General features: G+C 38.7%; 1 protein-coding gene across 2 annotated transcripts in view; it reads right to left on the bottom strand.

Annotated features, from left to right (window-relative positions):
- Positions 1–3,275, bottom strand: part of LOC143983838 (keratin, type II cytoskeletal cochleal-like) — a 51,399-nt gene extending 48,124 nt beyond the window's left edge. For both annotated transcript variants that reach the window (XM_077483936.1, XM_077483935.1), the window contains exon 1: positions 2,814–3,275. In XM_077483936.1, coding sequence (XP_077340062.1) covers positions 2,814–3,230 — 417 coding nt within the window. In that variant the 5' untranslated portion in view covers positions 3,231–3,275. The remainder of the gene's footprint in view (positions 1–2,813) is intronic.
- Positions 3,276–16,146: the final 12,871 nt, after the last annotated feature.

Below are 16,146 nucleotides of genomic sequence, written 5' to 3'. Positions count from 1 at the left end.
TTAGATGTGTCGGAATTACAACAAGACTTGACTACCAGACACTTTAGGTATATGAACGTCCCTTTATACACTTTCTATTTACATTCAATTCTCTGTAGGTTAGAACATATTATTTAATTTTTAATTTTTATAGTACGATCAAACAAGAAATAGTCTTACCCCCAATTGGGAAGTAATAATAATCTAAAGGTCCCCCTGTTGGAACCTAACATACAGTCACAAGCATCACAATCACCTATAGGACAATTCTAAACAGACCTCCCCTGCACCTCCACATGTACATAAATCTTTTTAAGAATTTTAGTTTTTCCCGAAAAAAATTTTATTCTTGAAAAAACTTTCCTCTGGAATAATCTCCTCTTCTATATTTTTATAATTCATATATTAGCATACATAAAAAAACTTTTTTAAATAATGTCACATAATTTTTTTGAATTTTCATGCGTTTTTCTTCAGCATTAATGTGTACCCCCTTTATATATGTATGAATTTTTTCATATATATGTATGAATTTTTATATATGTATGAGTTTTTATATGTGTATGAATTTTTTATATATGTATGAATTTTATATATGTGAATTTTATATATGTATTTTTATACATATATTTATTTATTTACTGCATTTTATTGTCATTTTTATTCCATATCTTTTGTTTCCTCTTCTGTCCGATTTTACCTGGGAGTTACTTATTCAATATTCCCCAGACAGAAGTAATTATATATATTCCTCCCTGAATATAAATTTTCGGTCAAATGGGAAAAAGCTAAGGAATGTTATCTTAATTGGGTATGGTTTATGGGTAGGCTGCAGTGCTCCAAGGCTAATTCTATCTGTTTCCCCTAAGGGCGCTATAGGGGAAGTAACTGTGTTCATCCCTAGCAGAGTAAGGGCATCCCACATCCAAAATGGCGCTGTCAGTTCAGCGCAGGCGTAGTGGAGCACTGCACCCTATTTAAGTAGTAAGGTGCACCAACATGGCCGCTCCAGAGGACGTCGTAGTGACGAAACCCGTAGGGCGTGGCCACGTTGTGTGCACTCGTTTGAGACGAACGGCTGAGTTTTTCCATACGCATATGCTTTTAATATTAAATGTGAGTAGTTTTTTTATACCAATAAACGAACGATTTGGTTAAGAATGTATTACACTATGGATATGTCTTTCCTCATACATAATTAACATTGGATACCATACGGACGGAATAACGAAGCTTCACCCAGTGCACCAGCAGCAACCAGAGAGCGACACAGTGGCTTACATTGTGAAGGTCCATCCAGCCCCACAGGGGCATTAACTCTGGTGAGAGCATTCACATACTATAGCACTGAGTGGCGCACCGGGGATGAAGTTCTCTAATTGAAAACCCGCACTATTTGCACGAGTGAATCAAATATTCCCTATTGACTTTATGCATCAATTACAACAATAATCTGAAAAGGCAGTATTATTAAGCCAAATATTTACTTTGGACTGGACATAGATGCGTCTTTATGCGATTATTGGTTGAAAATATTTCAGACCCCTGGTTGTTTTGATCCTTAGTTGTTGTTTTTTGCACATAGTTTGCGTCTTCATGCGATTTTTTGGTTGAATTATTTCTGTTGTTCTGATCCTTAGTTGCTTTTTTGCACATTTTTTTGCACATGTTTGCACAGTCTGTTTTGAACTAGCACATTGTTGAATATTAACAACATTTCCACCTTTTTGCATACCTAAATGAATGTTTACATGTTTTTAGTACCCACCCATAGTAGGTTGATACGTATAAGATAATTCAATACCTACTTTGGTTTTAATTATGATGGAACACGAATGTTGACTCCACATTGATCACACACAATTTTTTTAGGATAAAAATATTTTAGGAAATCTATGCACGTTACCACCAACAGTTTTTTCTTTCTATATAAAAAATAAACACCAGGTTTGATGATAGGTTAACTCATCACATCACTGATAGGGTTTAGCGCCATAACCTTTTTATTTTACACTTTTCATTTCCCTCTCCTCCCTATTAAGGAAGTGAGGGCTTCAGGCACAGGCAGCTCTAACCCAGTATATTTTCTTTTCTCTCTTCACTTTTTTTATTAATTTTATTTCACATATTTCTATCACATTGGAGATCTGATTTTTTCCATAGCGCGACTTTAGTTATTCATTTATCTATTCACTTAGAGGTATACCCACTTTTGTTGCCAGGGGTTTAGACATTAATGGCTGTGTGTTGAGTTATTTTGAGGGGACAGCTAATTTACACTGTTATACAAGCTGTACACTCACTACTTTACATAGTAGCAAAATATAATTTCTTCAGCGTTGTTGCATAAAAAGATATAATAAAATATTTACAAAAATGTGAGGGGTGTACTCACTTTTGTGAGATATTGTATGTATATATACCTGTTCTATCTTTTACAGGGATTGCCAAGTAGCGACTGGTGAAACAGAGGACATAATCCCCCTTGATTTCTCCTCACATCAAGGCCATTTTCCACTTATCTCTCTACTATTGTCCCCTCGGTGGGAGTGAGATAAATTACACAAACAGCCAATGAGGTGCTTCTTTCATTTCTTATTAAACTGACCATTTGGATAGTACTCACTGGCAGCTTCTCATTGAGCTGCGATGGACAGCAGAGATCATCCTCACTACTCCTCATCACAACTTATTAAACTGCTGCACAGTGGAGATAAATCACGATAGTTACTATTACAGTGTCTCACTTCAGTAAAAATACACCTTAGTTGTAATTATTGTAGCATCAAGAAAATGAATTTTTATATAGGCTTTCATTCAATAAACACTCTCACCTTGTCAATAAAGTCAGCAAACTTGTTGTTGAGACCTTTGATTTGATTCTTCTCCTCAGTTCTGACTCTTTGGATGTTTGTGTCTACCTCCAAGTTGAGAGGAGCCAAAAGACCCTGGTTAACAGTAACTGCAGTGATGCCTCCAGAACCATATGATCCTCCAAAACCATGACCAATTCCATGTCTGTGTCCATTCCCTGCTTTACCTAAATGAAAACTTCCTACTGACATCTTGGGCCCCTTTGATCCAATGTTATGGGCACTCTTGCTGCTGAAAAAATGGTGGGTGTTGTGACCATGTTCAAAGTGTTTAGAAGTGTGTGATAAGCAACTATGGGAGCCATAATGTTTGGGTAAAGCAGCAGAAGACTTGAAGTGTTTGTTTCCAGAGGAGGCCATGATACAATGATGAGACATAATAGATTCTCTCAGGCTTTAAGCTGGTCTGCACCGGATATGTTGAATAGAAAATCTTCCAGGAACTTGCTGACCAACAGATCTCTCATACTGCTTTTATTCCCCAACAGACTGTTAAAAGTCTCATAAAAAATTATGACCATGTGAGTTTTGTTTTGTAGCATCATCTCTTCAATTTTATAGAAGGCAGACTAGTAACACACCTGCATTGTCAAAACTATAATGAAAATATTATTAGCTGCACTTACTGGAATATAACATTGAGTTTGCTTTAGATTCACCACAATAAAAATAAAAATTGATGTGAACATCAAATAATGATAATAATATTGTTACATAGTCAACCAAATGTTAATGAGTTGATATGGTGCTCTTCATGTATCAAATCCTTCCGAAGGACCCACAATGCTCAGGGATATTGGTACAGGATATGAGCATTTTCCAACAATATAGTGTTCTGCAGTTGATGGATTATGGTTTTGTCAATTTTCATTCCATTCTAATGATGTTTCAATTTTCTTGTAATTACAACAAAGGCTCCAACTACAATTGTCATTACTAGGGGTCTTTTACTATAGCGCTGGGAAGTACTGGGCACTATTACATATAATAGCGCCCATTTTAGGCAATTAAGGTTTCAAAAGGCAAACGCGTGAATGAAAAAAAGCGATATTAGCAGCGAACATACATTAGTAAATTCAGCGCCAATTGGCGATTCCGCGTATATGCAAACGCCAATTTCTACTAGGTTATTATATAGCACTGCACTGCAACCATGATCCATGTATGTGAAAGAAACATTTTTATGTGAGAGGTGCTCTACTTTGTGTGCATCTATTGATGTATATTGCAATTGTTATTCCTAGTTTTTTCCTTCTTTTGTTAAAGAATGCAGTTATGACTGATTATTACAGAGTAATGTCTGCTATTCTGTAAAGTTACATGTATTTAACATTTAGGTTACCTTTTTGTTGTATGTTGTTTATTTCATGTTTTTTTTTTTTTTTAACTTGGTGACTATAAAGCGGTAATTATTTATGTTCACTCTTTAATCATACTACACTAATATGCAGGTCTCAGTCCCATTGCAAGCATTTGAAGAGTCAATAAAATAGAATCAGCTGAATTAACGAGTTCCCTACCAGCGCACGCCGATGTACGTCGGCAGAATGGCACGGGCAGGCAAATGGGCTTACCTGTATGTCCCTTTAAATTTGCCGCCCTGCCATCGGTGAGCGCGCTGCCGGTGGCGCGCTCCCGTGCTGGTCGGGACCCCCGTGAGTCCGGTCACGGGTCCCGTGGACTCGATTGCCGCAGGCATACCCGTGATCGTCTCACGGGGCGGTCGAATGAAGAAATGCCGTTGTAAACAGCATTTCTCCATTCTGCCTAGCAACTAGTGACGTTGATCTCTGCTCCATGTGATTGGAGCAGAGATCAGTGTTCACTGAATGAAAGCCAAGCCCCCAACAGTTAGTAACACACCCCTAGGAACACTTAACCCCTACACTGCCACCCACTGCCAGTGTCATTTACACAGGAATCATTGCATTTATATAGCAGTGATTGCGGTATAAATGACAATGGTTCCAAAAATGTGTCAAAAATGTCCGATGTGTCCGCCATAATGTCGCAGTCACAATAAAAATCGCTGATCACCGCCATTACTAGTAAAAAAAAAATTATTAATAAAAATGCCATAAAACTATCCCTATTTTGTAAACGCTATAACGTTTGCGCAAACCAATCAATAATCAGTTACTGCGATATTTTTTTACCAAAAATATGTAGAAGAATACATATCGACCTAAACTGAGGGAAAACATTTTTTTTTATATATTTTTGTGGGATATCTATTATAACAAAAAGTTAAAAATAATACGTTTTTTTCAAAATTGTCGCTCTATTTTTGTTTATAGCGCAAAAAATAAAAAACGGAGAGGTGATCAAATACCACCAAAAGAAAGCTCTATTTGTGGGAAAAAAGGACGTCAATTTTGTTTGGGAGCCACGTTGCATGACCACACAATTGTCAGTTAAAGCGAGGTAGTGCCGAATCGCAAAAAGTGGTCTGGTCTTTGACCAGCAAAATGGTACGGTCTGTAAGTGGTCAAAGTGCATTGGCTAATTGTCATTCACCTATTTTCAGCATATGCTGTTTTGGCTAATTATCATTTGCCTTTTTTTCACCAATGCAATCTTTCAGTATCTCTGTGTGAGATTTGAACCCTGAATCTTTCAAAGCCTGAGTTTTTCAATGTATAAGCGCTGACTACTAGCCTATTAGGCTTAGCACAATCATATGTAGAAAATACATTTACTAGTGTTTCATGTTTCTTCTCCCCAAGCCGTCTCTCGTGCCGCCACTGTCTTCTCCCATTGCTGTGTTCTTCTGCACAGCCGGTTACCCACTAATAAAAAAATCTGCTCTTCTTTTGTGGCAGTCTTCTGTGGCCATCAATGACGTCACCTGGAGAGCCCGCCCCATGGCTATGTAAGAGACGCCACACAGTGGGTGATAATACAGCGGAGGAAGACAGCCACAGAAGAAGATTGGCTTTTTTTTATTAGCGGGTAACCGGCGGTGCAGAAGAACACAGCAGATGGAAAAGACTGCGGTGGCAGGAGAGACAACCCGGGGAGAAGATGGTGGTGGGAGAGACAGGGGCAGGAGAAGATGGCTCGGGGAAGAAGACAGCTCGGAGCTATTTTAAAATAAAGGAATTGTCAAAAAAATGCTATTTTTTTACATTTCACATTCCTCTTTTTGGTGAACGTCCAAGGTTGTTGGGAAGAGGTCCATGTCCCCAAAGCACCCTCCCCATGTTAAGGGCACGTGGCCTGGTACGGAACACATGGCTTGAACCTTTGAAGGTAGCAGAGCACACCACTATGCAATAGAGCTAAGCACATACCTATGTAGAAAATACATTTACTAATATTTGAATCTATCCTAAAATGTTTTGCATTCAGGCATTAATATTATAGTAACAACCATGCTCTGGCTGATGTGGCATTGGCTAATAGGCGATCACCTCTTTTCAGTATATGCTGCTGAGTACAATGCAAGTTTTTATTAAGGGATACCATTTGTGTGAATTTGAGCACAATTATATTGAGAACATACGTTTACTAGTGTTTGATAGTGGTGCTACTTTATATTCTAGGTATAATAGTACTCAGCACAGTGACTTATTTAAAGTCACTGTAGTACTAATAGTACTAATTTAAAGTCCCAGGGCGACTCTCCCTTTTTTTGGACATGTATATAGGGATGGAGGTGTATCACTGGTGACTGCAGACCTTTCATTTTGTTTCTATTGAATCTGGGTGGAAGACACCCATTTAGCCCAAAAACTGGCCTGCTGTCACCACCAGCCACTGTTTCACAAATATATGCCATATACATGTTTTAGCCTTTTGATCTTGCCTCCAATAGTGGTGGTGTTCCTTTGTTTTCTTGCTGTCTCCTCTGGCAGTTGGCGGTTTTATGTATGGCATGGGAGCTGCGATTTGCTAAGGGAGATTTTTGTTTCCTGCTTTCCCCTCCCCCTCCCCCTATGGACTTTGTGAGGGGGGGGGGGGCACCAGCATTTTGGTGCCATGCTCCTACACCCATTGGGTGGCTTCCGCGGATACGCTGTCACCCAGTGCAGTGCAGTCTGTCATCTTGGATGGATAGGAGTCCATTGTGCATGCATACTCCCATTGGCAGCTGACACCATGGTGTTGGCTTACCAATCCACCCTGGCATGGTGTTGGGGGCGGAACGGACCGGACCTCTTAGGGTATAAAAGTCAGAGGTGTGACATGGCTGAGATCACTTCCTTCACTCACCAATACTATGCACGTCACAGAGTTCCATTGCTGTTCAGCTGTTTGTATATCAAGGTAAATATGCTATCCCCACCCTAGCACTCACCTGGTGCTTCACCTGCATTCCCTGCACTTTTTTTTTTATTTAAACATGGCTCTACACACACCCTTTTCCCTTTTTTCTTACTATAGGGGTTGATTTCCCAAACAAACACATTTTTTCAGGATTCACTTCTTTGTTCATGGTCTCTATGTCTGCTTCAATATTGATCAGGTTAGTTCACGTATGTTTCTATACAAAGAATTGTATAACTTGTTTACTCTGCTTATTTAGTAAGGTTTGACATATACACTTATGCTACAGTATACATGCTCTTATACAAACATTTTTTTACTACATTATATAACTTGTTGTTCATCTTAATAAATTTGACAAACCATTGAGACATATACAGCTATGTTTACAACTGATATCTATCAAGTTACATACTGAGGCAGTTAGGACCATTCACCTTCACCCATGCCATGTCCGCCGCCTGGCATCCCCCTTGGGGGTACCTGTGTTAATCTTCTCCCCCTCAGCTCCCGTGCCATACTCTGGCTGCTGCCGTTCATTTAGGGGTTCAGTGATGGAAACTCTGGTTTCGTTCATTGGTAAGTATTGGGCCATTTTTCTCTGGCCCATTCTGCCATTGTTCTTACATTTACCACTATGACACATCTTTTTTGTGTATTTAGATACACTTCATCTGCATCCACCCCTAATGAGCGAGCAATGATCTCGCAAAATGCGTGTCGGGTTTTCTGATGCGTGCATTGGTATATACTGCATTGTATAATGTTTGTATCAACTTGATTTATTCTTTTTACTATGTGCAAATCCATTGGCTGAGCTAGTATGCTATATTATCCATGTATGTACAATTATTTTAATAAACATTTATACTACTATTACTCGTGTTACTCAGTGGCTAACTGTGACCACCTCATTTAAAGTCCCAGGGCGACTCTCCCCTTTTTTTCAGCACAGTGACTTAGGCCCCTTTCACTCTTGTGTGACCTGAAAGTCACGCAATTTTGATGCGACTTTAAGCAGTGCCTGTGTAATCTTGAGGTCTATGGACGCGTGAGTCACAGATAAGTCGTGCAATTTTCCCACAATTTTGCACTGGCAATTTTACCGTGATTTCAGGGAATGCCTGTGTAAACTTGCATCAAAGTCAGTCCAAAGCAGTACAGGGACTACTTTGATGTCGGTGTGCATCGGTCCCTCATTTGTATAAATACTGTTTGCTGCACTTAGGGTTCATTACATTCATGTAAACATGCAGAGCACACAAAAAAATGAATAACGTCCTATTAGGTGATGAAACAAAGTGCTTGTGCTTAAATTGACATCTCCTGTGCAATGATGTTCAGAATGGGAGCCCCGCATAGATGTACACTCACCCTGGATGTTGACCAACTATCGCTAGTATGGTCATTTAGGCATGTCGAGATACCCCTAGGGAGTCTGTTGAAATGACGTTGAAGGCACCTCATAAGTATGGATGGAAATGACAAAGGAGAACCTTTATTGACAATGACGTAAAACTAGGTTTATTAATATACAATTTAAAATTATTCACTCACATTTAAAAGTGCCTTATAGTTATAGTCCTGGTATCCGGCGTGTGTAACAGGGGATTATTAAGGGTAAATGGCCCTCATAGGAAAAGCTGCCATGCGTTCAGCTCGATTCCTGGGTAATTTTGTACGGGTGGAAGTAACGTAATGATGTGGTGTAACCTTCGACGTTTCGGCGTATCACAAAGCAGTCATCGGGAAGTGGTCCCACCAAAAGTGGTCTGACTTTTAAATGTGAGTGAATTATTTTAATTTTTGTATTTAATAAACCTGATTTAGAGTGAGGTACTTCCACGACAATTGACACACTCTCATTGCTGGACCCAATCCTCCCCATTACACATAGGGAAACATTCCATAACATAGCTAGGTATTAGAATAGGCTGGGATCCCTCTTCTCTCTACCACCTTAACTATCCACCCATCTTTGATAGGATTAAAAGGGAGCTGAAGTCCTGGAGGACTCTCCCGTTATAGTTTTTTGGAAGATGCCATTTATACAAAATGGTCTCATTTGCCAGATTGCTATATCCCCTACAAACACTTCCACGTCTGCGTAAACACAAAGACATCCAAAACCTCAACAAGGTACTGATGACTTTTCTATGGCAATCCAAGAGACTGTGCATCGCTAGATAAAAATTACATCTTCTGAAACAAGAGGGAGGAGTGGGGCTACCTGACCTCCGCTTTTACAACCTTTCATGTCTCCTTAGACAGGGTATTGACTGGTTATTGCATAGATCCAACTATTCCAATCATGCCTTAGAGGCGGCCTTGGTCTCCCCATCCTACCTATCGGCAGTACTCCACTCTTCTCTCAAGGCCTTGCCACCTCATCTGAGAAGCAACTCTTTGATAGGAGACACGGTGGAATGGAGAGGGGTATGTAAGCATATGAAGGTACCTTATACTATCTCAAATCACCTCCCAATACAGGGCAATCTGCTGTTCCTTGCAGGAATGACACATGAAGCATTCTTAATATGGACTACATTGGGCCTAACCCAGGCAGCATCATTACTTTAGCCAGGCACCTGCAACATCCAACCTTTTCAGGTGGTTGCAAAACAGTACAATCTTCCCACACACCATCCCTTCCACTATCTTCAACTGGCGGCTTTTGTTAAATCACAACTGGGATGGGCGAGAACCAACCTATTTCATCCAGTGGTTGACAAGGCAGTACAACAGAAAACTTGCTCTATATCGATACTATATTCCCAAATCCTGCAACACACTATGTCTTCCACAGAGCACTTCGTTGGGAAAGCTTGGTCTAAAGATCTTCCAGAATTGGAGGACACTACACAAATACTGGAAGGATACAAGGCTGTACGCAAGATCATAACCAATGAACAATGGAGGGAGACTCAATTTAAAATTGTGCACAGGGCGTTTATACCTGCAGTGATGGATTGTGCAAACCCACTTCTCGCAGTTTTTCCCTGTTGCAACGCTAACAGGCTGACACTCCTACATCACTTTCCCTGGACTTCAATCCAGGCTTTTTGGGATCAAATAATTCAATATATTCATGGTATTACATCCACAAAACTACCTAAAGATTTGCTGATTTATCTTTTCAGCCACTCCTCACATGGACACCCCAAACAAAGGGAAAGCAATACCCCTGACACCATGGATGCACTTATGTCTCCTGGCAGCTAAGAGGGTACTCACGTGGGCCTGGACTTCCACTCACAGTCCATCTCTCCCTACGGTAAAGAAGGATCTGAAATCACTCCTGTACCTTGAGAAGCTGGATGCTATGCTACAAAATCTTGGAACTACCAAGTGTTTTTTCACACACTGGAAGATTTTCATAGAGTACTCTTTTTTTCAATGTCAGAAATTCATCAACTCATGGATACCTTCCAATACACCTCCTGGTATGCCAAGGCAAATCGAATTAATTCCCTGGGCAAACTAAAGTTACCTGATTCTAGCTCCAAAGTGGGCAGTGAACCCCCTCACCCCAATGGAGAAATGCCTACATACACCTCCTAAGGGGCTTTCTACAACCCCCTACTCCTTCTTTGTAACCCTGGAATGGTATCTAATATCTATGAAGACATGTAATATGTAGAATCATAGGTTTAGTATGAATATACAGCAATTTTTAGAGAGCGCCACCCTTACCCCCCTAAATCTGTGTTCTTTTTTTTTTCTCTAATATGAAAATCTGTCAGCATGTATTGTTTGTTTTTCTTTTTCTGAACACTGTTGTAATGTTTAAACTTGAATGAAAATTTTCAAAAAATAAAAATAAACCTGGTTTAGATTCTCATTTTGCTTCTTTGCCAGTTGCTTATTAGTGAGTTTTTTTTTACTGCAGCTGTAGTTTGATGATCAGTTCTTTTATCCAAAAGGCGCTAAGGTTTTTTAAATTTCCTTCTTATTTGTCCCTCACTTTGTTCTGATCTATATAGTTGTATATAAAATGCACTTTTTATCTTTCAAAAAGGGTTTCCCATCTAATTTCGAAATTGCTTTGTTTGTAAATTTCCAAAGCCAATCTAAAGGAATATTATTGGTAAAAAAAAAATTGGGGGTTTAATAAATATATATAATTAAACCTAATACTAATACTAGTAATATTAATAATAAATCATTGGACGAAACGCGTAGGATGTGGCCTAACGTGTACACACTCTCTCTCTCACAAGGCGGCGGCGGTGTTTGTACTTTAGGAACGTTTTTTAACCTCTGACTTATGTGAGTAGCCACTTTTGAATGTAATAAAGGCACTAATTTTAAACAGTACTACACTATGGATGCTTTATATGTTTTATATAAACACGAGGAAATGAGGAGTAACTGAACATTAACCGGACCAGCTTTATACAGCGGCACAGGGACTCACACTGTGGAGGCGAGTTAACCCCTGCAGGTGCATGGGAGCTGGTGAGTGCGGCAATTTGTCCTATGCACGGAAAACGCACCGGTTGTGATTCAGGATACACCAGGCACTGAGCACAAGTCAAATTGAACTCTTGTGGAATTTTTCTGAAGATTGTTTTTTTTTGTTTTTTTCTTAAAAATTCTAAATGGACATTATTTTATGTTTTGGAATGATTTTCATGGTGTGAAGATGATACAAGTTTTATAGGCTTTATATGCATGTATTTTGCACTAAAGCACACAAGCACTTTCGACTGCACATAGCTGTGAAATATAGAGCATTTTTAATTTCAAAAATATTTTTTTAATAATTTTCTATTTTTTTCTCTTATATATTTTTTTCAGTATTTTGTAAATATTTTTTGTTTTTATCACTTACAATTTTCACTGGGATTAACACATAAGAATTTATGTAGTATTAGCACTTTAAGAAGGCTGGTAATAATTTTAGCATTTGTAATTCATATGTAGTATGCATTTTATGCACTGTTACAGGAGAGCGCTATAGCTACCACCTCAATATTCACAGTTCTTTGCAACCTATTAGGCTGGTACTATCTGGTAGTGGCAGCCTCTCTCCCTTCTTTTATACATGCGATTTTAATTTTTCGCCTCTTCTTTATTATTTATTATTTTTCTGTCTCCATAGCGGAAACCTTACCCCCCCCCCCCCACCTTTTTTTATAATTGAACTATAATTAGTCTAACTATAATTAGTCACAGGCATGAGTGATAACACCAAATTTAACACACCTGCTCCCTAGTCACACCTGATGACTGTAACATGACACCGAGGAGGGAAAATTGCTAATTGGGCCCAATTTGAACATTGTCACTTAGGGGTGTACTCACTTTTGTTGACAGTGATTGTCTGTGTGTTGAATTATTTTGAGGGGTCAGAAAATTTACACTGTTATACTAGCTGTACACTCACTACTTTCCATTGTAGCAAAGTGTAATTTATTCAGTGTTGTCACATGAAAAGATATAATCAAATATTTACAAAAATGTGAGGTTTGTACTCACTTTTGTGATATATTGTAACTAGATTTATATAACAGTGATGATAGTGACCCCTAGCTGGGGTCACTATCATCACTATTATATATATTTAGTTACCTTTAATGTTTGATCTTTTCATTGGTGAGGTAGCGCTTCACTTTGAATGCTAGCTTCTAGTCGCTGGACCTGAGTGCTATCACATGACAGAAGGAGAGATGACACCACTCCCCCTAGTTTCCAAAACCAGATAGTAATGGGGATTTTAGTACCATCTGTAAATGAGGAAGGATCAAGGAGGGAACACTGGCAAGGTGGGCAAAATTGGGATAGGGGCCCCTTTTGCACAGACACTGTCACTTTGCCTTGAATGTACAAAGTGACAGGGGGGGTTATTTACTAAAGGCAAATGCACTTTACACTACAAGTACTTGGAAGTCCAGTCACTGTAGATCTGAGGGGGACATGCAAGAAAAATAAAAAACAGCATTGCATGATAGAAATCAGCAGAGCTTCCCCTCATTTCAGATCTTCCCCTCAGATCTACAGCGACCGCACTTCCAAGTGCATTTGTAGTGCACAGTGGATTTGCCTTTAGTAAATCAACCCTGGTGTCTCTTTAGTGGGCAAAGTTAAGAGTTTCCACTTTGGGGAAATTTTGTAACAGTCACTCCACTTATTGTATTTCCTTAATTTCAGAACACAGTTTGCTATTGCAATTTCTTGCTATTCCACACTTCTGTTTTCACTTGTAAGTGGCAAAAGTAACAGTATTTTTTATTTTTTTACTTTTTTAAATCTGTTTTCAGTGTTATGGAGTGCTTAAGGCCCCTTTCACACACACAGACCATTCGTCTGCGTTTCATCCATACGTTGACGGATGAAAAACAGACATCCATTCCTATAGAACAACAGATGTAAATGGATGGTCAACCAATTCCATGAGCATCTGTTTTTTGGAACTAATGAAAGCCCTATTTTTTCATCCGTTTAAACATATGTAAACTGACAAACGGTCCATTTTTGTGTGAAAAAAAAGTGGTTAATGACTCTAGCTGGCAGATGTAAAAAAATGGATGAAAAACGGACGAAAAAACTGATAAAAAAAAAACTAATGTAAACTTCATCTGTTTTTTCTTTGGAAAAAAGTGACTGAACTAATAAAATGAATAGTCCGCATGTGTGCATGGGGCCTAAGAGTGTGCTTAGCAATACTAGGAAAAATGTTTTTTTACAATGTATTCACTCACTGCAGGCCTGTCTATTATGAGTTCCAGTTGAGCAGCGGTATTGATAAAGTATTTAGAATACTGTACATATTGATTAAGGATCAAAGCACTAGTCCATTTTTTAGTGTGTAAAGTTTAACTTCAGCCCCAGAAGATTTTACCCCCTTCCTGACCAGAGCATTTTTTACAATTCGGCACTGCGCTGCTTTAACTGACAATTACGCGGTCATGCAACGCTGTACCCAAATAAAATTTGCATCCTCTTTTTTTCCCACAAATAGAACTTTCTTTTGGTGCTATTTGATCACCTCTCTAGTTTTTATTTTTTGCGCTATACATAAAAAAAGTGCGACAATTTTGAAAAAAAAAATATATTTTTTACTTAAAATAAAGTAAAAAAATAAATATCTCCAAAAAAACAAACACAGTTCTTCATCAGTTTAGGCCAATATATATTCTTCTACATATTTTTGGTAAAAAAAATAGCAATAAGCATATATTGATTGGTTTGCGGAAAAGTTTTAGCATCTACAAACTGCAGGAAAGATTTATGGGATTTTTATTATGATTATACTTTTTTTACTAGTAATGGCGGTGATCTGCAATTTTTAGTGGTATTGGACACTTTTGACACATTTTTGGGACCATTGACACTCATACAGCGTTCAGTACTATAAAAATGCACTGCTTACTGTGTAAATTTCACTGGCAGGGAAGGGGTTAACACTAGGGGGCGATCAATGGGTTAAATGTGTGTTTTAGCTGTATGGGGATAGGGCTGAGTGGGAGAGGAGACATATCGCTATTCCTACTTACTAGGAACAAACAACATGTCTCTTCTTCTTTTACACACACAAATCCCCGTGCTGGAGCTCGTGCACATGATTGCACCTGGCCGGTGGCCATCGGGACCGCTGGCCATGCGCAGCGGGTCCACTGCAGTGCAGTGTGCACCCTCTGGTGGCCGAAATGGGGAAGGACGTACCCATATGGGATTTCGTCCAGGAGAGCCATTCTGTCGCAGTATATCTGCCGGTCAGGAATTGGTTAATGTAGTTTTACACTAAGTTTAGTGTAAAGACCAAAGACCAAACCACTACCTTGTAGGTATGCTAAGGCTAAGCTTAAAATATAATCTATTTTTTGCTTATTTTGCTGGAAGCTGTAGAGAGGCTGGAGTCTAAGGCAGCAACATCTAGAGGGATCTTTTTTTATTCATTGTATGTGTTATCACTATTGTTACTATTGTAACAAAGCAAATAAATTATGTGTATTTCATACTGGATAAGTGCTTTTATAACATGTATACAAACATTTGTGGACAGAAACCCCTTTCATCTGATGAAATGTTGAAATAAAATGCCTTTATAAAGCAGAGGTTCCCAACCAGTAATGTGCAAAAACACAAACAAGTAGAGCAAATACTTTATGAATGGCAAAAAAAGGAGTCAAAGGATTAGAACATAGTCCTGATGATTGAAGGTCAATAAGTCCACTGAACACAAATAACGGGCACTTTTGTGTAGGGCAGCTGATAGGGGGAACCACTGGTCCTCTTGTAGAGGGTCTGGGCACACAGGGGGCCCACACAGGGAGGGGGATTAGTGATGGACGACAATTGAAGAACTCTTACTCCAGCAGCTGAAAGCTGGTTCCCCCCCCCCTCTCCCTGGTATCAGCTTTTAGCTACTGAGAAAGAGACAGTTGTCCCTCACTAATCCCCCCCCCCCCTCCCAGTGCTGGCTCTAATGTTAGCTCTGCTTCTGAGTTTGTTATCACTGTAACTTTGTTTCTCTCCCTCTGTCCATTTGCTCCAACTGTCTCTCTGATCCAAATTTCCCAGTCTGTATATTTTTTATTTGCGTCTCATCTTCATTTTTATTTATTAACTCAGTTTTATCTTTTAGATTTAGAAGGAATTCTGTGAATTAGCCTGGGTTCACATGTAAAGCACAACGTAAATTGAGAGCACTATATAAGTTTCTGAAATAATAATAAATAAAACACTACATATGTATGCAGAACTAAGTGATTTAATGATATAAAACATTTATAATTAAGTTTGTTAAAAAAAATAATAATGATAAAATGAGTAGACAAGAAACAGAAGAAGTAATAAATATGCCATAGATCTGAAAAAAATCCTTTGTAACCTTACTTACCCAACTTCACTTGTGCTTTACTTACTGTACTTAATATAGGAAACATAGCTTCACCTTTATTTTTGTATTAAGTTTCTGTACTTTACTTAATATATGAAACAGCTTCAGCTTTATTTTTGTATTAAGCTACTGTACTTTACTTAATATATGAAACATAGCTTCAGCTTTATTTTTGTATTA

Source organism: Lithobates pipiens, unplaced genomic scaffold, assembly GCF_037356315.1.
Source record: "Lithobates pipiens isolate NorthernLeopardFrog02 unplaced genomic scaffold, aLitPip1_a1.2 Scaffold_16, whole genome shotgun sequence".
Taxonomy (NCBI): Eukaryota; Metazoa; Chordata; class Amphibia; order Anura; family Ranidae; genus Lithobates; species Lithobates pipiens.
Note: the sequence above shows the minus strand (reverse complement) of the source record. Positions and strands in the feature narration are given on the sequence as shown.